The sequence below is a fragment of the Poeciliopsis prolifica genome, unplaced genomic scaffold (genome assembly GCF_027474105.1).
Source record: "Poeciliopsis prolifica strain line A6 unplaced genomic scaffold, Auburn_PproV2 SCAFFOLD040, whole genome shotgun sequence".
Lineage (NCBI taxonomy): Eukaryota > Metazoa > Chordata > Actinopteri > Cyprinodontiformes > Poeciliidae > Poeciliopsis > Poeciliopsis prolifica.
This window is the reverse complement of record NW_026562415.1, coordinates 1,773,025-1,797,522: the sequence shown is the minus strand read 5'-3', so window position 1 is coordinate 1,797,522 and position 24,498 is coordinate 1,773,025. Positions and strand designations below refer to the sequence as shown.

The 24,498-nt window shown below is 38.4% G+C and overlaps 1 protein-coding gene across 5 annotated transcripts in view; it reads right to left on the bottom strand.

Moving 5' to 3' along the window:
- Positions 1-17,882, bottom strand: part of atp2b1a (ATPase plasma membrane Ca2+ transporting 1a) — a 40,545-nt gene extending 22,663 nt beyond the window's left edge. For all 5 annotated transcript variants that reach the window (XM_055054626.1, XM_055054628.1, XM_055054627.1 and 2 more), the window contains exons 1-2: positions 17,780-17,882; positions 4,973-5,478 (exon numbers count right to left, since the gene is read on the bottom strand). In XM_055054626.1, the coding sequence (XP_054910601.1) occupies positions 4,973-5,165 (193 nt within the window). In that variant the 5' untranslated portion in view covers positions 5,166-5,478; positions 17,780-17,882. The remainder of the gene's footprint in view (positions 1-4,972; positions 5,479-17,779) is intronic.
- Between the last annotated feature and the right edge of the window lie 6,616 nt (positions 17,883-24,498).

Below are 24,498 nucleotides of genomic sequence, written 5' to 3'. Positions count from 1 at the left end.
CAATGCTTCGCCAAGACGGTTGATGATGTCCTCCTTTTCTGACATTGTTTTATTCCAAACTTCTAACCTTCTTCTAAAAAGTTTACTTTTCTATGCAATGAAATGCACTCATTTGACTGGAACTTTCCCTTTTAAATTCTATGGACACAGCACGAGTCGACTTATTTTAACCCATGACAATCATTCAAACATTTCCCAATCACTTTATTCAATTTCACACAACAGGTTGTGGATAATCACTATCAAAATTCATACTCATAGCATTTTGAAGTCAGACTTGATGACAAGCTCCATGAACCTGAACTATAGCTGAGGAAATTTAGCAGCCATTCCAGTTGAATTGGTGGGGAGGGAGGTGCACATGGAATATTGGATATAAGAAACCTGCTTTTATCACATGCTGTCCATCACAGAAGCAGGTTGACTGATTTAACCACAAAAAGTCTAATTAATTAATGTGAAGGGAAAAAATAAGGAAGCAAAAGTAATTGCTACTAAAAGTTTAACTATAAGTATATTTGATGAACATGTCAAATATGGAACATGCTTTTTTTTGGGGGGGGGTAACTCAGGTCACACAGAAGAACTTTCCCAAACTGACAACTTCCACAAATGCCACAAAAAACTTTAGAGTTCCACATGTTACGTTACGTAAAACAAATGAGGTTTAAAATGTTAAAATGTTATGATACGTAAAAACTGATTTTTAATAGCAAACATGCAAGTTCCCCTTTAAATTCTTTATTCCCACTCGTGAAACAATGGGTTTGTAGAGGCCCAGCTGACAACTGACTTACACAACAAGACCTTTTAGAAGCAAGAGGAAGTCAACTAGTAAAGCTGGGTCTTATGTTGCAGGACTACATGTATTGACGGGCTCAACCTTTTTATGGACACCGATACTGTGACACTCCTGTCAACTGGGGTAGATTTTAAGAGTGGACATCTCAATAAGTTGCTTTTGACACTGCAAATGTTGCTTTTCTTGTGGGAACATTTCATGTTCTAAACAGGGAAAATAGACAAGTATTGAAAAAGATTTTCTGTCACGTCGAACAGTCGTGGTCAGGTGGTTGCAGGATGTTCGTTTTAAGCACACAAAACGAACCAAGCTCCAGTCAAGCTCCAGTGAAAGCCCTCCCGCTGAGGTATACGACAAAGTGTTTTGTCTTGATTGTAGTTTACTACAGTGCAGTAAAAAGAGAGGAATGTCTACAAATTCATCGGAGGAGGATATAATGACTGACGAGCTTTAACGTCTCTTATTTTTACATGTTATTGGAAAAGAAAAAAGAACAGAAGGCATCAGTAAGACGTTTGCCTGCTTCATCGAACCAAAACCAAACAGGTGTTTGTGTTTTAGTCCAGCAGTACCTGCTACCCCATAGCCTGGGATAATTACTACTATCCATTCTGCTATCGTACAATAGTTTCACATGCCCCGGGGCGAGCTAAATGTTGGCCGGGGAGGTTGTGACAAGAAGGCAGAGAACAAAATGACAAGATTTTCGTCACTGACTGTGATGATTTTGGCACCTCGGCTTGACAATGCTGAGCCTTAACACAGCACTGTCCCTCCACCATCTGGAAATACATCATTGTATTTTTGCTCATCTTATTCATACACTTAAAATCTCATACCAGCCCATGTCTAGTGAGAATGATTTCCTTCGAGCACCACTATGTTAATTACCAAATTAAGGGCAATTAAAGTTAAATTTACTCTAGGTGAATATGCGATTTTCAGCTTTTTTGGAGGGAAAGAATTACATTTTGTCCCACATAAAGCCCTGAACTTTAAAATGTCAAAAGTTTGCATCTCAGTTCACTGATTAACAACCACAGCAGCTCAATCATACACTGAATGAAAAAAAAGAGAGAGAGAGCTTGGAAATGTTAAGGATTAGAGAAGGATTGGCTTAAGAGCTTTGAGAAATGACTGACCAACTAATTATAAATCCCTTTTCAATTGTCAAGCCTTTATAATCTTACATGATGCCTTAATTTCCCAAGCCATGAATGACTGAATGGACTAAAACTGATTCAAACTGCAACAAAACAGTTGGTTAGGAATGAGGAAGTAGCTGGGGACTCTAATAACCTTAAAAAAGATCTACAATTGCTTGTCAAATTTCTCTGAATAATCCTTCACAAACCTGAGGATTTAGAAAATAAACTGGGGATTCAGTGAATATTGAAACAGTCAATCCTAAAAATTAGCAAAATATGATTAATGTTCAATTAATTAACAGCTATATTCCAAAAGTGAATTACACACATATTTGAGGCATTTAACATGATTTATTTAGATGATTAAGTCATACAGCTAATAAAATCACAAAATATAGTTTCTCAGAAAATGCCAATAATACATAACAGTGATATTATTAAGGTCTACACATACTGGGGAAGATTGCCGACTTGGCAGTTATCCTGCCAACCTTTTGATACAAGGTTGACAGATTTTTTTTACACTTAGAGATCAACTAAAACATTTCAACACTGAGATGAGGGTTGAAACTGAGCCACCAACATTACACCCTTGATCCACTGTGGGAGGTAGTGCTAAACCCGGTACCTCTATGAACTGTGAGGGGTAACGAGGAATTACAGAAAGACTGATTTGGTGCAAAGTACAGACAGAATCAGAAGCAGAGACAAAACAGATATAACATGATGTGATACAGATAATTTGACATGGATGGTGCTCTGCTCTGCTCAGATCTAAAGCAGTGAATGCATTTGGACAGCGTGCATAAGAACTGTGACAGAGTTCCCCTCTGGGAAACCCCCTTAGGCTACATTGACTGTTAAAAGCCACACCCTTTTCCTTCTGTAATCTCAGATATGAGAGTTGACAGCACACAGGACCCATCGTCTTGGTGAATCGACTTGCATATGAAAGGAAAAAGTGCCGTGTAATGAGTGGGCGAGTGTTGAGGATGGTGGCTACTCTTGGACCGTTATGCCAATGCCCTCAAAGACGGTGACCTACAAAACGCAAGCGATAAAGAAGCTGCTCTGTACACAGGGTTCTGTATTCAATAACAGACACAGAAAATTAAAAGAAAGGAAAATGTGGGAGAAACAGGTGGACTGCAAACACATACTGTGATGCAAAATCCATTCAACGATTTAGCAAGGCGTAGACTCTGACTGGAGTCGGAGCTTCAAGAGATGGAACATAGACACGGGCTGCAACTGTTGCAACTTCTGAACCAGAAGCAACATCAAAGCCACCTGACAGAGGGGTGGGAGGTGAGGTAAAAAGGGAGTAAACTGTAGCACTGTGGTCCAAAGTTCTCTTTTCAGATAAAAATAAAGTTTGCATTTCATCTAAAATGAAGATCCAAGAATGTGAGAGGCACTGAAACCAGGTTGCTTGTGGCCCAAAAGTCAGCACATCACCAATTTACGCTTTACCCCTGTTGACAAGTTTAATGGAAATGATTTTATTTTCAAGACACGCCACCTCCTCACAATGCCAAAGGAACCAATTTCTGCTTTAATGGCCACAGGGTCACTGTGCTGACTGGCACTCCCCTGACCTAAACCCGATAGATAATCTGTGGAGTATTTTCAAGAGGGGGACAACAGATCCAACAGCACAGACAAGAGGACGGCTTCTATCAAAGCAACCTGGGCTTTCATTACATCTCAGCAGAGCAACAGGCTGATTGCCTTCACATCATGTCACACTGATGTTGTAAATTAATAAAAAAGGAGCACATTTTAAGAACTGAGTGCATATATTCTACTGAAATTCAATTTACTGGTTTTCTAAGAAACAATTTTTTTTTTTTCTTTTCATTCACTGTATGAGTCAAAATTGACAGAAATAAACCCCTGAATAACAATAAGTGAGTTATTTTTTATGTAACTAGTGAAAAGAACTAAAATTTGAGACATTCTAATTCATTAAAATATACCAGTACACACAGCGGTGAGTAGATGAGGACAAATAGATTTACAAAACAAGCAATGTCACTTATAGTAATATGACAGCACCAAACGATCAGCAACATGACACAGTGACATGCGTGTTTAGACAACTCACACTCTCAACCACTAAATTCCTTCCCTGCAGTTTCTTTTTTCCCCCCCATACCTCACACAGCTCAGAGACTTCTAGGCTGATAAAAAGGCTGAAACGTAAACAGGGCGGACCACTTCCACCATCAATAAATGAAAGGTCACGATTCACAAAGTAAGCTAATGACTGTAGCTGCGATGAGAAATGTTTTCCGCTGCAGTAAAGCGCAGTGTTTATCACATTATTCTCCAATTGAAGGAGGCCAGGAAGATTTTTCCTTGCTCTGAGGCACTGCATGCAGCTGACTGTTGCCGTTACAGTGAATATGCGGTGCCGTTTTAATCTGGGATCAAACTGAAAATCCCCTCCCATAAGAGTTCAGTCAAGGTCATTCTGACGATTAGGCCGACTGTCTACGGAGAGACAAATTCATACAGAGGTAGGAGAGGGAGGGGGCAGTGACAAGCACACCCCAGTTTGATATTCTGCAAGCTTAATATTTTTAGAAACAGCATAAACAGTTTTATGGCGCTGTAAAATAACTTGAACAAAAAGATAACACCCAGAAAGCTTAATTGTTTGGTTCGCCGCACGTGGGAGTGCGACCTGCCTGAAGACTGGTGCTGTGCCCAGGGAAACAGCTGGTCTGTCTGAAGCCTACACACAGTCGCATGCACATACAGACTGAGGGTTGAAAGGAGGGTGTGAGGGACAGAACCAGCGGCCTTGAAATAGACTGGGATAGGCCCAGGGTCTGGGCCGGCCCGCCTGGCCACCTGTCTGGCATCTGAGCGTTTCCAAGGAAGTGAAGACAAGGTATGTATAACATAGCAACAAGTCGCCTTGAAAATACTTTTGCACATCATCACCACCTAAATAGCTGTCTCTACTAAAAATGTAATTTTTTTAAAATACAGGGGAAAAAAAGCAATACTGTACCATCTATAGGTGATGTTTTTAAACGGCTGCAGAGTCCTTGTGTATCTCCATAAGTTTCACTGATTTTGGTTATCGCCTCAGCACCTCTGAGCTCCATCAAGGAGCGCAGTTCTTTGAGTGTGCAGCCAAATTCCCCATCATGGTTGGCCTCCATCAGGGAGTTCTTCACCCCACTGTACGAGTTGTTCGCCATTGCCTTGCTTCCTGCTGCCAACTCAGTCTTTTGCAAAGCGCTGCTGCTTTGACCCGACAGTGGGGCTAAAACAGAGAAGTGTTGTCCCTTTTTAAAGAGAGGGAAAAAAAACTTAAATCCTCAAGAGTGCAAATACACTGATGGCTCCCATAAACAGCTGATGGGCCCTTTACAGGCAGCTGGAGTCACATGTCAGGTGGTGGTGTAGGGATATTACAAAACAAGCCATTATATCCCTTGGAGAGCCGAGTTCCTAATCGTTCATGGTGACTGAAGAACGCCAGCAGAGCCGGAGATCACCTTGCAAGCAGATCTGAAAGACAAGAGCAAACGATCAGAGAGTGAACATTAACACTGTTAAGTTTGATTTTAGAAGCAGGAAGGTAGTGATATTTTCACAGAGTACTTCTTACAAAAATGAATACATTTTATCTCCACAGCCCATACAATACACAATGTTTAAAAAAGTGAAAAAGTTTAGCTGTGGTACGAAGAATGGCTGATTGGAGAATCTTTAAAACATATTCCCAGCCTAAATAGAGCACCTTTTGGGTTCTCTATTCTAGTCTTTCTTTGTTTTCATACTCGTAATTAAAACTTGCTTCAAGTCAGGACAAAGAAAAGGGGTCAAACAAACAGAAACCTTGATAGTTGTCGTTGATCTTTGCACTCTTTGAGGATTTAAGTGAATTTATGTTGTTTTGTCCAATAAGCACTCCACACAACCAACTTCTTTTTTCCACAAATGGTATTATAAACATTACAAGGATTTCACACGTTGAACTCATAATCAAGTAAGGTCCAGAGTTATAAAATACCCTCAAACAGTCCTGTATTGTAAAAGTTCTATTGGTATTTGTCACAAACTACACCAGCTTCTCCACTGGTTCGACTTTAAACAAAGCAAATATTAATTCTGGTTGAAAATAACTTTGGCATTCTGCAGACCAATTAACTTTCTTTCAGTGTGAAAATAGTTGTCAAACCACAAGGGTGCATTGTCATTTTGTAGACTGGTTATGTTTACCGCTGGAAAGCTTTGTTTTGCACAGATCTGGATGCAGCATGGCTTGTGCAAGTATGTTTTGTTCTTCGTGTTTACAAGTTTTGGTTTGGTTTAAAATTCAAATGAATGACGCATTTATTGAATTTGTTCTACGTCATTAAGTCCTTTCAGAACCTATAATAAAAAGTGAAGGAAAGCTGAGATTCTTTTGGGAAAAAGCAGAGGGGTGACTGACTTTAGTCAAGCACATAGGATTGCCATGGTGTGGATAACTGGGAATCTACAAGATGTAAACAAAGCGTTTGATACTATGGTAATAACTTTGTTTTGAAGAGACTGGGATATTAATTAGAGATACAAGAACTGCAACAGGCTGAATAATGCAACGAGCTCAGGTTTACATACAGAAAACAGCGAAATAACAATTACACCTATCAAACAATGTTTTACAACTGTAAAACTAGTATATAACCTAACTAATCCTTTCAACAATAAGGCAATTAAAATAACCAGCACACTGCAAATTTACCAGTCAACAGCATACAGATTACTATATCTTATTTAAATTAGCATAAAATAATGGCAGTGTACTAAATGGAGGAAGTGAGTAAAAAAACTAATGTACCAAGAAGATGTACAAATCTGAAGTTCATCCATCAATGATCCATTTAATTTAGAAACCTTTCATAAACTCGTGATCGCACAAAACTGAATGAATGTGGCAATTAAAAATAAGTGCGAAACATGGTCAATCTGGCTCCATCAACTAAACCGCGCAAACACTGATGAGCCTTTATGTATGCAACCACACAATCAGCTGCAAAATTGAATTCATCATTCACAGCTATTATGACCATGGCGGTGAAACGATGATAGAATGGGGCTTTTTCATGTTAAAGAGATTCTTGCAAAATACAAAACCGAGTTTTGAAGGTTTCCGTAGAAGCACCAATACTTTAGTCTGCTTCCCTCAGGCAATACTGTCAGGAGACCCAATAATAATTTCCACTGTTTTGCTGATCATACCCAGCTATATTAGTCCGTGAACCTGAAAGATGAAAAACAAGTTCATCACAAGAATGTTTCACATGTTTCGAGGGTCAGCAATGTTTTAAATTTGTATGTGTGCACCACAAAATTGTGGAGAATATCTTTTTTTGAGGATATGTCTTACAACTCATTTATAATATTTTATGCCTTAGTCCCTTTAAGAATAAGTTCCCTCAAAATCTGCGCAAATTTAAAATGTAGCAAAAATATGCCTACATTTAGATAAAAGAATATAAAATCCTTTTGCCAAGTTGACCTTACACTGACCATGCTTCTTGTTTCCATTAAATATGTTTATTATTCATAAGTCTTATGGTTTACAGGTTAATGTTTGTCTCCTTGTGTTTCCAAAGCCCAAATGGGAGTGACATTTGAAGAACTCAAAGAAAGTGAACTTTAACTCATTTTCACAGTTATTACCAGTCCAAAATAGTATTCCGACCAACCATATCAATGGACAGGTTTTCATGTCACCAAGTGGGAGAAAACAAAAACAAAAGGAGGGTAAAGCTCAACTGACTTTTAATCTTGCATTTAATCAGTCGGCAAACAGTACACACGAGAAATGATTCGTATGAAAGTTCATCCAATATTGACTGAGGGGAACAAGAAAAGAATAAACCTTCATGACAACTAAGGATTTTTTTATTTTGTTTTTTTTTTAAGAAATCACACTTCAAACTTCAGGCCAAACAGACAACAGACCATCTGGTTTATTGTAAAAGGTCAATGTGTGTGATGGTCACTTGTTTAATTTATGCACATATTCTTGGTAATCTGTCCTGATGCATCGAAAGCCGCAAGTTGCGTACAAGTTCTGGAGCAAAAGTTGCTACCACCCAGATGGCTTTTCGGTTTAAGAGAAAACTTTGCTTATTTTATGAATTCAATGCCGAGCCACACTGGAGTGAATGCTAAACTGGCCTGCCCGTCTGTGTGGAAATGCTCTCTATTCAAACGTTCTCTAGCGCTCTGAAAGAGAAAGACATGCAACAAAGGAGGCCCCAAACTGTCAAGCACCTCAAAACCTTCAGTAAGCAGGAATCACGAGCCATCTGCTTTTCGAATAACAGAAATTCTCGCTTTTGGAAATTCCCAGAGTAGTTCTAAAAGCACCACATGCGTAATAACCCTTTCGGTTTGTAATTGGCAGAACAAGTCAATAACATTTTTAATTTGATCAGTTAGAAGTCCCATAATGATTTTAAAATACCTTTAATGAACATAATGTGCCTGAAAGTAATTTCTTCTCTTCTCAGATTAAGAGTAGACTTTTTTCCCTCAACTTATCTGTTAAAATATTTACCTGTAATTCTAAACAGATGATCAAAGATTTTTCTCATGAACTTAAGAGCTATACTCTTCTGTTTACAGATAAACCTGTATGCATGCATTTCTCTCTAATATTTAGCTGTGATTTAAAATATAAAAATGTATTTGCAGTCTCTTTAGTAAATCAAGAAACATTTAGAATCTACCTAAAAGGAAGAGACACTCGAGACTAAACCACAGGACTGCTGAGACATCTTGCAAAGGAGATGATGAAACTTTCTGTTCAACCACAATTAAATTACATCTTTACAACATTTTGACTGTTAAATTTTCCTAATATAATGCTTTCTCTGTTAAATCAAAGTACACGAGGATAACATAGCACACTAATAGCTTTTGGTAATAATTGATCTTAATTGGTTAACGGGCATTTTTCAACAAAAGTCTGCTAACTCTCCTTTTAATCTGTGCTTTTATAAAAGGCTGAAAGACTGTCTTAGTGGACATTTATAATATTTAAAGTTTGGAAGGAAAATCTAATTTATATAATTGTACCCATAAACCCTCTAAGGGTGTAACAAGTATTGGCGCCTTAAATATGGATGTTTAAAATCATATTCCACAAAGGACCAAACAAATGGAAAAACAGAACGGTGAAGTCAAATCACAGCTTGATGACCTCACACCATCAGTGTCTTTTTGCTTCAACTTTGCTTACATTAAAGATTTTTGTTTTGGAATTTGGCATTTGCTAAACACATGCCTATCAGAGTCAAAAGCTTTGAATCTGAATACAATAGTACTCTTACATATTGCAATTTTTTTTAAGTGTAATGAGTTTAGATATGGCCTGATAAACCTATGATTAAAATATATAGAATTATTTAGTTTTATATGTGGATTAAAAAGGTGGTTAATTGTAAGCCTGAGAATAACTGTGAGTAACACTTTGAACAAAATGAGTCTTCCAAATACATCTCCAAATTAAAAATCAAATCAAAAGGAAAATGTGTCTAATTTGATCTCAATGAGGGAAAAAAAGGCTTCTTTTCCATTTTACAATATGCTCTCTGTTGTATCCAGACAATTCAAACTACAAATTACTGTAACTAACGTCCTGTTAAAATTGTTCATATTTGTAAATGCACTTGCAAGCACAGCTACACAATCTATTAGGTGACAGAAAAAGCAGCGTTACAAGATGACCAAACAAAGTCCAACCAATAGACACCAGATAAGGAGAAACTTCACTGTCACCACGAGATACTAAAGTTTAACCAAGAGCACAGTCATGTGACATGGCTGTAGAGTTCATACTGTGATGTGATTGACGAAAGAAATGTGTCTGTGGTAACATTGAATACCATAGATGCCAAAAACAATCTGAATAAAGATAAGAATATCCCACCTACACAGCTCCCTCTGATCAATATAATACTGAGGAGTCACTAATTGTCACAAGCAAGGAAGGTTTATAAAAACAGAAAGAAAAAAAAATCAACCTAAAAAAAGAAGAAGAAAAGAACTGTCCTATTTTGAAATAGGTGTTTAATTGTTTTTAGTTACCCAGCAGCAGGACCAGAGTGCAACAATGGTGTTTGTAGTAGAGCTGCACAATGTATCAGATTTCAGAAACGCCAAGGACTGCATGCAACATTTGGAGGGATATTATATTTCAAGTGCTGGACATTTACACTCTACATAAGAGTAATATTTTAGGCTGTTTGAATGGATTCTAACTTCTCTTACTGTCCAAAGGAGGTATTTATTTTAGTAGTAGAGATGCTGAAGTCTGGTTAAGCGGTTAAGTTTCAGAATCCATTGTACAATTTACATATTTCTCCAAGCTCTGCTCTAATCTGGGATATGTTTTTCCTACTATTCAATCTATCATACTTCTGGTGAATTCAGAATTTGATTTTACATTTCAAAGAGTTTGTTTGGGTTTTTTGCCCTTTTCACCCTCCTACCAAACAGAATGTTCACTTTTATCACCGAAACAATGTCGATAAAGCAATCTTAGATGATATCTAGACAAGGTCATTTAAAACATTATAGGTTATAGGCTTGTCACTGAAACAATAAATAAAGCAGCACTACAGAATCAGAAAATCCTAAAGACTTTCTGCAGTGTAATTACCTCAGGAAAAGTAATCTCTTAAAACATCATCACGACTTCCTGATTAGATTGTTTTACTCTAACACTACAAAGCTACGGCCCACCACTTAATTAGCCCCACACAATGAGGCTGCTTCATGAGAACGAAGGACATCAGAATTATTTTCATGAAGTCCAGACAAATATGCATCACTGTACAGTAACAAGCGAGACTTCCCTGAACATTTCTATCATGGTCTGAACAGAAAATATGAAAGAATTACATATTTAATTTTTCTTATTATATATATATATATATATATAAATGCTTTATGACAACTGCTCTTCCAGGTATAGAGTTATGCTGGAATTTAATCAAGGCTGAACAGAAATGAAGGCAGGATGAAAGCTTTTTATGGAAATAATAAAGGCGGTTCATATGATTTCGAGATTCTCGCATTATTGTTGAATTTCTTCAACCAAGGATCGAACACATTCACAAAAACCATACAGTTTTTTTTTCTGGAGATATTTTAAATTCCTAACCAAAGGAGAGAAAAAAAAGTATGTTTTTTCTGAATTTGAAGAGCCTCATAAAACAGGATCACAGGGACAATCCAATCAGGCATGCAGAGATCAAAGATGGTCATTTTTTCTTTGATGTTTTCTGATAAGTGATCAGCAGGTCAAATACTTTCTAATCATTAAATGCATCAGAGCCAAGAACTTCAACTTTTCAGTTTCATAATTCAGATAAGACGCTTCAAAGGCTTAATCTTGTAATTTCTTCATTTTCTGTTAGACTCAAACTACTATCTCTACTGAAGCTCTTTTTTTTTCTCTTATGTTTTATAGTCTAAGAAAACTGGAAATTAGAAAAGCTTTCTTATCACTGCTTAGCATAAAAATCTGTTTCAACTTATTAAAAAATGAGTTGAAACAATATGTACCAAGCAGGTATTTGCTAGAAATAAAGAAGAAATTTTCATTTTGGTGCATGTAATTAACAGGGAAGAAAACATGACTGTCATTATTTGAGCTGCCAATCGAATTACACACAAAACTAGAAAAAAATATATTTCACAGAGATAAGGGGCTTGAGTAAATACCTGAAGAATTTTTTAAAATCAGTTTAATAGTTGAGCTATTGAAGACCACAGTTAAGATTTTACTGAAACCAACATAAAGTCCAGGTAACTTGGCTAAACTGTCAGATATCCTTTTGAATTCTTCAACCTTGCGCTGGCAGAGAGACGACTACGTTTCATATGTAGTTCACACAGCCCTGCTTAAAACAGAATATAAATAAACTCATACAGATAGGGGTGTTACAAAATGAGGGCGACGCTCCTGCCCTCACAAGTGCACTTCGTTGTGTGCGGAGTGCACTACCGGCTGCCTAACGCACGTCAAAAACAATTTCAAAATTGCTGAATCTGAATTAAATTCAGATTCAGATCATCTCTGATGGTTCATCCATGAGATATAGATTGTCAACATGTGTGTTCACATTAGTTTAGTAGAGCCAAGATGCAATATGTCCAGTTGGGCAAATAGCATTAGAAGTGAAAGAGAAGACGCATCTGAAACTCAATTGGACCGAGCATAAAAAGCCCATCCCATCTGAAAATCTAATGAAAATACAATGCAGCTTTTATACAAGGATCTTAGTCAAAGGGTTCAGCTAAACAGATTGAAGTAATAGCAATTAGCTGGAATGGAACAAATGTGGTTCTTTAAATAAAACCCAACAGACTGTAAAAATATGTCAATGGTAACAACTGGAATCTATGCAAATCTTCAACACATTTCTGCAGCTGAACAGGGTCGAGTGTTTACAACAAACCTTGTTCTGGCTGTACATTGAGTTGCTCATGCATGGTTTGCCTAATTTGCTTAAACTGATAAAAAAAATAAATTTCTGCAGCTCCCCGGTGACAAACTAGTGTGAACTATTAGCAGAGTCAACTTTACAGATTTCTGTTTTTGCTTTTTTGTCAGATTTAAATGTTTCAGATATCAAAACAAATTTCAATATTGGATGATCTGAGTAAATATACAAAAAACCAAGACCGAATTGCACCTGACCCCACTGGCAGGTGCAATTCTCTACTGGCCAGCTGGCTGAAAGAAAGCTGCTACATTTAATATGTACATGCTTTATATTTTTATGCAAATTCAGTGAAACTCATTGCTCCTGCAACTGCTGTTTTGCTCCACACTGAAAAATAAGGCTGAGTATTTTTCTTGGCCTTGTGGTCATCCCAGGCCATGTCCAGAAAACGGCCTTGAACTTGTTGCCTAGACTGACTCATTTCTTCTTACGGTGGTTTCTCCTTTTACCACATAAAAAAGGTGTTGAATATTTGTGGCTCTTGCCTTGTTGAGGGTGCCTTGACATTGTGGTTAAGATTGCTATTTTTGTTATGTTGCACCTTACAGTTCATTCACCCAGCATCATTTCACAAAATAGATTTCATGTTTTCATAGTTTCCACTGCTTTATAAAACAGGACATGCCACAAAGCTTCCATGTCGCACAAATTCCAATACAAACGGTGAATATCTCAGCTCTTCTAATAAAAGTGAATGCAATCTTAATTGTTTTATTGACCTAAATCCATTTGATTTGTATTACTTTATCAGCCTTCTTTTACTTGATCACACTTTACAAGCATCAACAATGCCAAGATGAAGACGTGCCAACACTTGCTGTGTCGCTTCAGTTTAGGGTTGCAGAGCGGGTCACATGTCACAACAGTGGAAAATCATTGTGATTGGATCTCCAAGCCAACAGCTGGTGTGGTATGGTTGAATGACAGTGGCTGGAGTTAACCCCTTCCCTGCCTCGGCCTCGCGTGTCTGTCGGATGACTTGCCTTGAGGCGTACAGAGTTGTGACTCTCGAGCGTTATCTGTCATCAGACATTCGCTGAGACCTCCTCCACCCACAGGCTGCGCAGGAGAAAGCCGGCCAGCAGACGGGTCAGCAGTGGTCTTCCTCATCCATGCTAAGGAAAACCCTCTGGCAGTTTGAACATTTCCACGTGCCAACAACTCGGCGAAAGTCGAGGACAGCAGTTCTAGGGATCCCTCTGCCGAGGAGCTGCCTAATGCGAGAGGTGGTATTTTTAGCTTCGCCCAGACCGCCCCCTCCCCCCGCAGCGAGTCGGAGCTGAACTGGGTCACGCCATGTAAATGTGGAGGGCGCAGGCAGAGACACCCAGCCCTCCTTGCACCGCCCTGCTTACAGCCAGGGGTGCTGCTTCACCCCAAAGACTGGAACTTCTCCACAGGTCTGAAAAAGCTGTCAGGCACCCAGTCGATGAGAGAGCACAGTCAGAGGTGTCATCAGCAACACATTCGCCGCTCTCCAGCATTTCTTTCATCTGGGGTAACAGGCAATTGTTTCCTGAAGTGACAGAAAAATCTCTTATTGTCAAACTACTTAGCCTGACTTAACAAATGAGTGAGCCATTTTCTGAACCGTTTGACTAAAATATCTTGTGAATAATCAATGTGGTTAAGAACAGGATGTCAAAACAGAAAAAGAAAAATGAGAATCTGTTAAAATTATTTAGTTATTTGCTAAAAAGTCATTTCCAAAGAAGCTGAGGATTTGAAGTCAAGCTTCAAATCCCTAAAATAAATTTCTTCAGATTATTCCAACATTCCCTATCAAAGTCTACTGCCAAAGAGAGCATAGACAATAAGACACGTAGAACAAGGTTATTTCTCCCCCAAATAAATCTAAAATTGAACTATTTAGACACCACTACAGAGGACATGTTTAACATAAGCCAAATTCCAGTAAAAGAATATCAGAACTGTGAAGCACAGCACTTGAATCGTCATAGTTTCAGGGATGCTTTACTCAACTTCTCCCATAATCCACTGTGAATTGTTCCGTGTGTCAGTGTGTGTGTGGGGACTGGACCCTACAAAGTGGTGGGTGGTTGACACAAACATCACTTCATTACGGTCCAACAGGGCGACCATGACACCGTACTTCTGTGATGCCGGCGTCATCTTTACACAATGTGTCCAGTCTTGTGACGACCTGTCACACAAGCCGTTTTCTGAAAAATCTGCAGTCTCAAGGTCATATGACTGGAAGTTTCTCATGTGTTACAAATGACATTTGAAATAATTAAAACAACACCACCATGCTTGTTGCATTCCTTGAACCTAATTTGTCCATTAGGTTTGAACAAATTTCTAAAAAAAAGAAAGAAAAAAAAAAAAAAACGACGCTGGTGATAGAAAATGACAGCGAGCAGCACTCGGTGCTATGACATAACAGATTTCATGAGAGTACTTTACAAATAAATTTCTGTTCAAGTGGACAACATCTCGACTCCACACAAAAGGATTTAATACATCCACCTGCACTGAGTGTTTCGCTGAATGAAACTAATCCAATGCTGTGATGACCGCTCCACCCGACAGCTCACGCAGAAAATGTTTCTGCACACTTTTCTGTGACCTGAAGAGTTTTCACTTTAAAAGAGCTTTAATTCTGTTCAATTGTGATGCTGTAAGGCAAATGTTTTCCCACAAAAAAAACATGTGAAATATGTAAATATTCTGGGGGTGGGACTACTAAATCTAAATATGTCTTTGAGTAAATCATTGGAGTTGTATTCATTGTTCCTTTTCCTTCAAATATAGACCTTTTACTCCAAAAATATTAGCGAACAACCCACCAGATGCCTGCAAACATACGTTAAGAAAGATTTGAATGAATGAGTAGTAATGGGTAACTCGAAAGACATGTAACATAATACCACTGCTAGGAATAACCTTGGCCCTACAGTCTCCACCGATGGATAAGCAAAACTCCCGACACGAGTACATGAGATCCTGAATACATTCTGTCTCATGGTACCATCCATTCGGTCATGACAACACCAACACACTATGTTTAGTTTCCAGTGCTACTTTACATGACTCAATATCCCCTTAGTCATAAAATGACCAGGATTTTTTTAAAACAATACCCTTTACTCAGCACTTAGAAATGAAGATTTATGTTTTGGGGTTTTTTTTTCCCTTTTTCACAATGTAAATTTGAGACGTGACACTAAAACATGAGCATTGTTTGAAAAGTGAGAATTAGTTGAAGCGTCTGCCAATAAGGACTCAAAAAGTACATATATGGTGCTTATTTTCTATCTTTGCGATAACTATGTCAAAAATAATAAAAAGAAAGTCATTTACATGTTAGATCATTTTTATATTGTATGACCACTTAATTCATGTAAAATTTCTGTCTTCATAGAAGGCATTTCTACTCAAGGTTATCACCATGACACTCGAACAGCCTGATTCCAGACACAACACCCCTACAACTTTAAAACAATTGTTCTGTAAAATGCCCAAATTCACTCTGGTGTGATGAGTAACTTCCAAAACAAAGACTCGCATTAGCAGCAACCAGGCGTTTTAAAGAAAAACAGCAGCAAATGGAGCGACTGCTGTCTTTTTACTCTGTCAAGGTGAGCGGAGCTCTCCATCCTGAGTCACAACAAAGAGATTGTACTGCAACAAATAAGAAAAGTGATCGCTTTGGCTTCGCCGAGTGACAAGATAGAGACAATATGAAGTCAAAGAGCTCAGAGGATATGACTGAACCAATAAGCAACTTTTAAATTTCTACATGCTGAGAAAGACAATAAATTCATCAAAAAGCTATTCCTAGAGCATTGTAAAGTCTAATTCAGACCTTCCTGTTCTGGACTGGCACTAAATCGGAGTAGATTATCATTTCTATAATAAAACCTCAAGACATTCTGGCTTGGCTGTCATTACAAATTATGTAATAAGTCCAGAGATAATTGCTGTACTCTACGATGACTTAAAGACCTTAGATAACGGAAACGCAGGGTAACATTTTAACCGTCAAAAAAAAAGAAAAAGAAAAACAACATGCACTTTAGGGTGATTACAAAGAGGCTTGCTCCGCAGCACAGGGGGACACCGCTGGCGCTGAAGCAAGCCCGGGTGCTTTTTAATTGGATGAAGAGTGATCCCTTCAACCGCACACCGAAAGGTGCCCCCGGTGGCTGCAGTCCACTTCAATTCCGACAGATCATCTATAACGATACTCCTGCCTCCATTGAGTCGCAAAAGTTCTCAGGGTGGCTGTCTCAAGGTCCGCTGCTGCCCAAATGTTATTTTGCAGCGCTGACTGTAAGTCGACCGTTAAATAACGGTTGATTGCCAGGAGCAGGAAAATATCGGGAGGGGTGAAGTTGACCTGAACGGAAAGCAGTGAAAAGGGGGAACAGCTCGAGAAGGGGACTCGGTGTGCTGTTTATCAGTGGAAGTGTATCGAAAATAAATAGCGATAATAACGCTGATTATTCCTCTACAAAAGCAAGTTTACTACGGCTGCATTGAGGTGACAGACAGCTGCGAGGGCTGCCCTGCACGAGGAATCCACAGAACACCGTCCCCCGAATTTACGACAAGACAGCAACGGCAACACTCTCCATATCTAACACAAATTGCCTCCGTGTTTAGACGTTAACTGAGTCAGACAACGTTACATGGAGTAACCTGGTGTTAATTTGTTTAACCCGTTACATTTCAGCACGTTTCACGGAGAAATGTTCAGCTTAAAGCGCAGTTAAGAGAGTGTACGGTACACGAACCGTTAAAGGAAGCGAATAATCGTCGTGAGTTCAACGTTAACGTTTAACACACGTTAAAAAGCCGTTCCTGGCTGACGTTCAACATTCGACTGTTAGCCGACTAGCTCACATGCCTTAGCCTATACTGGTTGTAATGAGGGGTATACACACAAAAATGTGCTTCTTATTGATTGACAAGTCCAAAAACTTACACTGGAGCTGAGTAGGAGTCAGGTTAAATTAAGCACAAGCAAATGGAAGATGGCAGCATCCTCGCCGACTACTACTAGCCACCTGGGGTTGGCAAATGAAACGCCCAATGTCAGTATCGAACCAAGATATAACGATAGCTAACGGTGTTAGCTTCGGTACAGTAGGCAGTTACCCTTTCAGACGCTGGCCCTCGCTGATCATTGCACATTCAAAATGAAGATTTATTTTTTTTTTTTTACAGCACCTGGTTTTGAACGCAGCTTCCGAACACCTGGAAGCCTCTCCTAGCACGTGGCCATTCTGCCACCCCGTCAAGGAAATAAACCAGAAAAATATACTTACTCCCGTTTTCTGGAGAGCAATCCCTGTCCGTTTCTCTCTTCACTCCCCCTCAGTCTCACCAAAGACTAGACTCTCTGCCCCGATCTGAGGTAAGGCCCCGCCCACTGCGTTGTCACAGCCACAACCAAAGACTTCTAATGCGTCAAGAGAGTTCCCCTTCACTTCTCAGAAAACCATTTGGTGCAGTAATGAAAACGGATGGGGCTACAAATGAGCTAAAAGTGAACAAAGGGACCGCCGGAGTGTGCTTGTTTCAACTCCATTAAAATGTTTAAAATTTCTAATATCGAAAGCTAATCGATATTTTATTTTTCTACTTAGAAGAGGCAAATTGGTGCATAACTCTCTTTACCACATTGAAAATCAATAAATGTATACAATTAACTTGTAAAATCAAATAACAGAAATATAAATTAAACTGATTGTCTTTCAGATAAAAATAAAAAAAAATCCAACACTTCGCTATACTGTAAGCCTCTATTTTTTCCGTTTTGAGTTTATTTTTGCTCTGCACTCCATCCACCTCTGAGGAGAAATGAAATATATATATATATATATATATATATATATATATATATATATATATATATATATATATATATATATATATATATATATATATATATATATACACTAATAATTTAAGTTGGACATTTAAATCTTTTTTGATTATTATTAATACTTGGATTTCGAAATTTTCAGCCTAATTTATAGATTTGTCTGTCCAGACTAGATTTACAAAGTAAGGGAGCCCTCACGAACTAAAACGTTTCTCAAACGTGGATTTAAATGACGGCGGAAGTACGCTGTGGAGAATCATCTTGCTTTGCCCACTTCCCTGCTGTCACAACACCGCCAGGGACATGTGATGCACGTCAAAAGGAGGATGGGTACGGACCAATGGTGTGGATTCCCATTGGTCGAGCCAGCATATCAGTCGCCTATGGAAACGGTTACGTCATGATCCCCTCGTATTCCCTCTTCGCTCCGGTGTCGCTTTATAATAACAGGATTATTGAGCAGTTCCCTCCATCATTTAAGGCAGCCAGTGAAAAGCGCACACAGAAAGATCACTGTGTTGTCTCTGCAGTCCTGCTGTCTGCAACACAAGGCTCTTCCCTCAACGCTTAATCAAACCTGACGTCACTGTTTCCATGATGTAGCGGCTTTTTTTTTTTTTTGTTTAGTTTTTTTTTTTCTGCTCCCTATTGAATGCCTGCATTATTCGCCATTACCCAGAACTCAAGAGAAGTAGCATTTTCGGCAAACATAACCCTGACTGGGTCACTGCAGTACGAAGAGCAGGGCCAAGTAACAATCTGAGCTGCCGTCAGTCTCTTCAGCTACCAGTCAAACACTAACTGAGCAAGTGTGTTCTACATTTAAGAATCATTGTTGGTGCATGCGCCTAAAAAAATGAGAATATGATTTAACAGCTTATTTTATATCAGTTATTCAATTAAAAAACAAAACAAACATCAACAAAAAATTTTTTTGAGGGTGCCTTGACATTGTGGTTAAGGTTGCTATTTTACAAAATAGTGTAGTCATACTACACTGTAGTATGACTGTACTACTACAGTCATACTACACTGTAGTATGACTGTAGTAGTACTTATTTCTGCTAACAGTGATGATCATGGCTCATAATAACCCATTACTGAATGGATACAGTCAAAATAAAAATGAAAAATTGCTACCCAGTTAAGAATTGATCCATGTTCCAATTAATCAAACATTTTTATCAGTCCAAACATTTGATCCTTTATTTAAGGTAAGTCAGTGTTTCAGCAGTTTTGCAGTTTAGGGTTAGGGTTAGTTGAATGCTGCTACTCCATGTTTGATTCTGACTGTGGAGATGCAGAGAAGACTAGAACAGGAAGACCTCAGCAGACTGGGAGACCAATAACAGGTTTTTCAAATCCTTTTGTTTGTTTATAAAATGGCTTGGCATCAAAATATGTTAAAGTATATTCTTTTAGATGCAAAGAACCTGTGTAGGAACTTTAGATGTTCCATTTTCATAGTTTTAGAGAGGATGTGATGAGAACAGATGTATCTGTGTGGAAGGTCTTAAATCACTCACGCAAACCTCTTTAATGCAGGCAATCATTCCTGTTTGTGCACAATATTCTACGCCTAAAAACCCCCAGTATTTTTATATTGTTCTTAAACAAAGGCCTTTTGTAGATTAGCCTCGAGGGAAGGGATCTTCTGTTAAGGCTAAATGTCAGGTTCTCTATTTTGTGGAAAGTCTACACAGTATTTCTGTATTTAAAAAATGATTGGTCTTATACAACATTCAGTTAAGTTTTAAAGAAAACAAAATGGGTTTCCATCATCAATGTAACCTACAAACGCAATGTTAACAGAAGTAAATGCATGAAAAATACTGCTGTTTGATATAAATCTGTATTAAAACTTTACGTTCTGAATTGATTTACTGAAATAAATTAACTCTCACTTGCTTCCTTTACCCATCAATTGAGGGTGTATTTGTAAGCGTTTTAAAGTCCAAAACAGTTGAAGAATCAAAGTTTTTTTTTAAATAAAAGTTAAAATTTAAGTTTAAAATGTGCAAAAGAAAAATGATTATATTCACAAAAAAGATCAAGTTTGATCTTTGGCTAAGCGAGCCAATTTTATGTTCTCTTAGATTGGTTTAAAATCCTACAATGGAAAACAAACTTTAGCTAAGGTCAAACTGCTGTGTATTACACTAGTCGTTTTGACATAATGGGATTTCTCATTAACACAATAGCCTACAGAACAACATATCTGTAGTTTGTGCTTGTGTACGTACAATTTGACACTGGAAAATTTCACTTCAGAATTTCTGTGTCAGATAGATGTCAAAGGGGAACAGAAGAAGAATCGGAAAAAAGATTTTTTTTTTTTTTCCCCACTGGGAGTGTTGCGCAATAACTGTGTGATTTGACTTCTGTGGCTTAGTGAAAAGCAAAATGAGGAACTATCAGTCTAGTTGCACAGATAAGCAAAAAAGATGTAATAAACTTTGGACAAACTGTGAAACGCTGGATGGAGCCAGTCATGCCTCAGTGTGTTAGGTACTCCCCCTCCGTGTGCCTTTTGAACTTTCAATATCCAGCTCTAAAACTTCAGCAAAGTCCATCTCATGTGCTGATGTTTCCCTTTTCACAAGCAGCAGCACTGTTGTAAGCCTCAGCTGATCTGCACGGCTTTATTTGCTAGGTTCTCTAAGTGGTGGCATAAAAGATAAAGCATAAATCTATTTTTATGTCTGCTACTATTTTTTTAAATATTGCTCACCCTCAGCGGTTCAGTTGGCTTCCAAAGTGCCAGTCTGTACAGTTTTATGTCAGCTAACCCTGAGCAGATGCCTCCAATCAAAACAGTGAAGCTGCCCGTTTTCTGTCTTTCTCCCTGTAAGTCTGTCAGTTCCTGCATTATCCCTCCCATTTTATCCCACGCTCAAATACTGCAGAACTTATGGAAGTAACTAAAAGCAAGAAGACGGATGCAGACTTTAATTTATGTGTGGGAGACGAGCTGCTTTTTAGCCACAAAACAGTTGATTGTACATCGACTTTTTTTCACTGTCAGAAACATAATCGCCTAAAAATCCCAGATTAATGAAATTAACTTGTGATCTTCAGACTGAGCTAAACTAGCAGCGGCCTGTTCCCAGTACTTGTGAAACTTAAGACAATAAGCTGTTTGACAACTATGGGCCTGATCTCCTAATCTCATAACTGACCACAAAGTCAACAAGTGGAATTTAATTTGAAGATGCCAAAAAAAAAAAAAAAAAAAACAGGCAGAAAGCAATAATGGAAGTGATTGTCGGAGGCCATTAAAATCTAAATGTCAACAATGCTCCTCATGCAGAACTTGTAATGGTTTTCCATAACACTTTCCTTATTGCCAGGCACCATTGTTTTTGGTTTCAGTTTTAAAAATAGATTCATTTAGTTGGATTTGGCTTTGGGCTGCTACTGCTTGCTTGTTCAGTTTAGCTCCAAGATTCTTGTTCTGTCGTACTTGGATTGCATTTTGTATTTGGCTGAACAATTTACAAAGTACACAAAGCTTATAAACTTTGATACTGAGGCAATAAGCCACCCCCATAAAAATGCTTTTCACCCAAAAACGAGCTACTCTTGGAATAGAAAACTACCCTAACACAATGTGTAGAGAAAAACTGAAACAGACAACAGTCAACCAAGAACAAGTGCTTATGGTTATGATTTAAATGTGAAATTCAAATATGGGATCTAACCAAATCTAATCATGTTCTCAGTTGCATGCTGTAAATTTGAGGAGATGCGTCCAGCTGCCATCATTTGTGATTACTGCCAATTAGGTAGAATATTCTGCAAGAGAAGAGAAATCATTATTCCAATCAAATATAGCAAGGAGTTGAGAACCTTTGTTCTCCTTTCTGGAAAACAATTAGTTCTTAGTATTTGTTGATCTGGTCCTTGCTGCAAAACATTTTTGAACCACTTGCTTAGCCTCTTCAAGCTCAATTTTAATCCGAGTAAACAGCCTTAACTCATAGAATTAAGGTAGAAGATGAGCCCTCTTAAATATTTGCAGTTTGCCTTTTTTTTTTTAAAGATTTACAAAATCCAGATAAAAATATTTTCAACTGACACGGAACACTTTGAGAGTCATGTTGCTTTTAAATTGGTCGAGACTGATTATTTCCCCCCACAGCTGTTGCCATGAACCTTGCTGTTGACTCAGTTTCTCTGTGGAAATTTGCCAGATGCTCTGGAGCGTCTCGTGAACTACAGTAAATGTCAAGTGTCAGCATCCTTTGTGCATGCAAATGTGTTGTTCACGCAGTCTGAGTAAGCATTTGTGATGAAGCATGCCAAAACTTTAGGGGGTTGGTGGATGCAAGTGTAAATCACAAACACGCTCAAAACAAACTTATATCTTTTTTTGATAAAGAATCACATGTTGGTTTTAGATAATGGTGGAGAACTGAAAAGTTTAGAACATTTTTTTGGTAGGCACCAAGATTGCTTTTGTGGGGAGTATGTATGTTTTATTTTTTGTTGCTCCTAACATAGAACTTTAATTGCTGGGGTAGAGCTCTACACACCATGAGACGAGATAGCTTGACAAATAATTGCAGGTTCAGTTGGAAAGTGTCTCGCAACTGACACAGCATGAATGCTTCTGCTATTCTAACCGAGAATGACTTTGCTGCAAAATCCCACTTGCATTTCGGCTTTGAATTGATGACGATCTTTGCACAAAGCACAATGGAAAAGGCAAAAAGAATGGAAAAACGAAGCCTCAAAATCTGTCATTTCCGAACAGTTAACTATAAATTCTACTGTGTTGGAAATGCCCATGGAAATCATGTGCCTCGAGGCAAGTGGAAAATGGGAACAAGAAGATGCCTCATTATTTGGGTTACATAAGCCGGTCCCTATCAGTGAAGACGCGCTGCATGAACATTTCGTCCTTTGGTCAGCCAGTCTTTCTTCACCACTTTGCTTCTTGAGCGGACATCAGATTTTCCACTGGCTCAGCAATGTGGAACAGAGTTTGACGTGGAGGCTGCGAGAGGGGCAGCTTCCTCCTTTGAAAAGGAAAAGTAAAAATAGTCTTACATATTTTCAAGAATCAGTACTGATAACAGTTGGTTTGGGAATCAGAAGATCTTCACTCACACTGTGCCTTGAAAAAGTATTCTTTTCTCCAAACCTTGAGTTAAAACTTCACAGAATTTTACTTAAATCATTGACTAAGACATTCTTATTTTTTAACTGTTAGGAAATATTAACAGTTGGTAAGAGTTATCATTTAAGATGTAAATGACCAAATGTTGCAGACCCCTGGCAGATGGATAACCGTTAAAATAAAATCTTCCTTTAAACTTCCAAAACTACATGATCTGCTGTGTTCATTATTCATAGACTTTTAAGGCAACTGTGTGTTATCAATGGAGATAAAAAGGGCTAAAAACAGTTTGAGTCATTGTTAAAGAATAAACAGCGTTTTTGCTCCCACTTAACAAATATGTGCTGCTCTGTATTGCAATCACAAACTAAAATTTGTGATTGCATAAGGACAAAATGTGAATAAAGTTTACGTCATATGAATCGTTTTGCCCACTGCTGTGCTCACAACTTCTTAGTTTGTATGCAATGTCATCTTGCTGACATGAGTCTTAAAGGACTTCACCCTCAACTGTTCAGCCACATTCAGCCACAACAGTGGCTATATTAGATCAGACAAAGTTTATATTAAGGATGGGTCATCATCATTTTAATAATAAACCCTCTTCAACCAACATGTCATTAGTTTGCTACAATCACTGTAATCACATTTTTCTTTTGGTTCAAACACTGGTTTATGTCTGCTGAAGGAGACCCCAATTATATGATTAACATTCACACCATGCTGACTGGCAAAGCAACCAGACACAAACACGCGAATTACATGTATGAGAAAATCCCTCAGAATCAGTTCCACAAAGACTCTTTGTATGAATGAATGTCTGGAGAAACAGGAGACGCGGGGGGTGATGAAGGGTCCCTTCTGATTGAACTGCTCACCCCTTGGTTTGTGCATGTTTGTGTTTCCTACCAGCCCAGGAATTTACTGCTTGGCGCTGGCAGGAACAGCTGCGGAGAGGTGAATGGCCTTCACGGATAAAGACCAGAGTTGTTGGGAAGTAGGTTTGGAGGGAAACCGAGACGGAGGAGGAGGAGAAG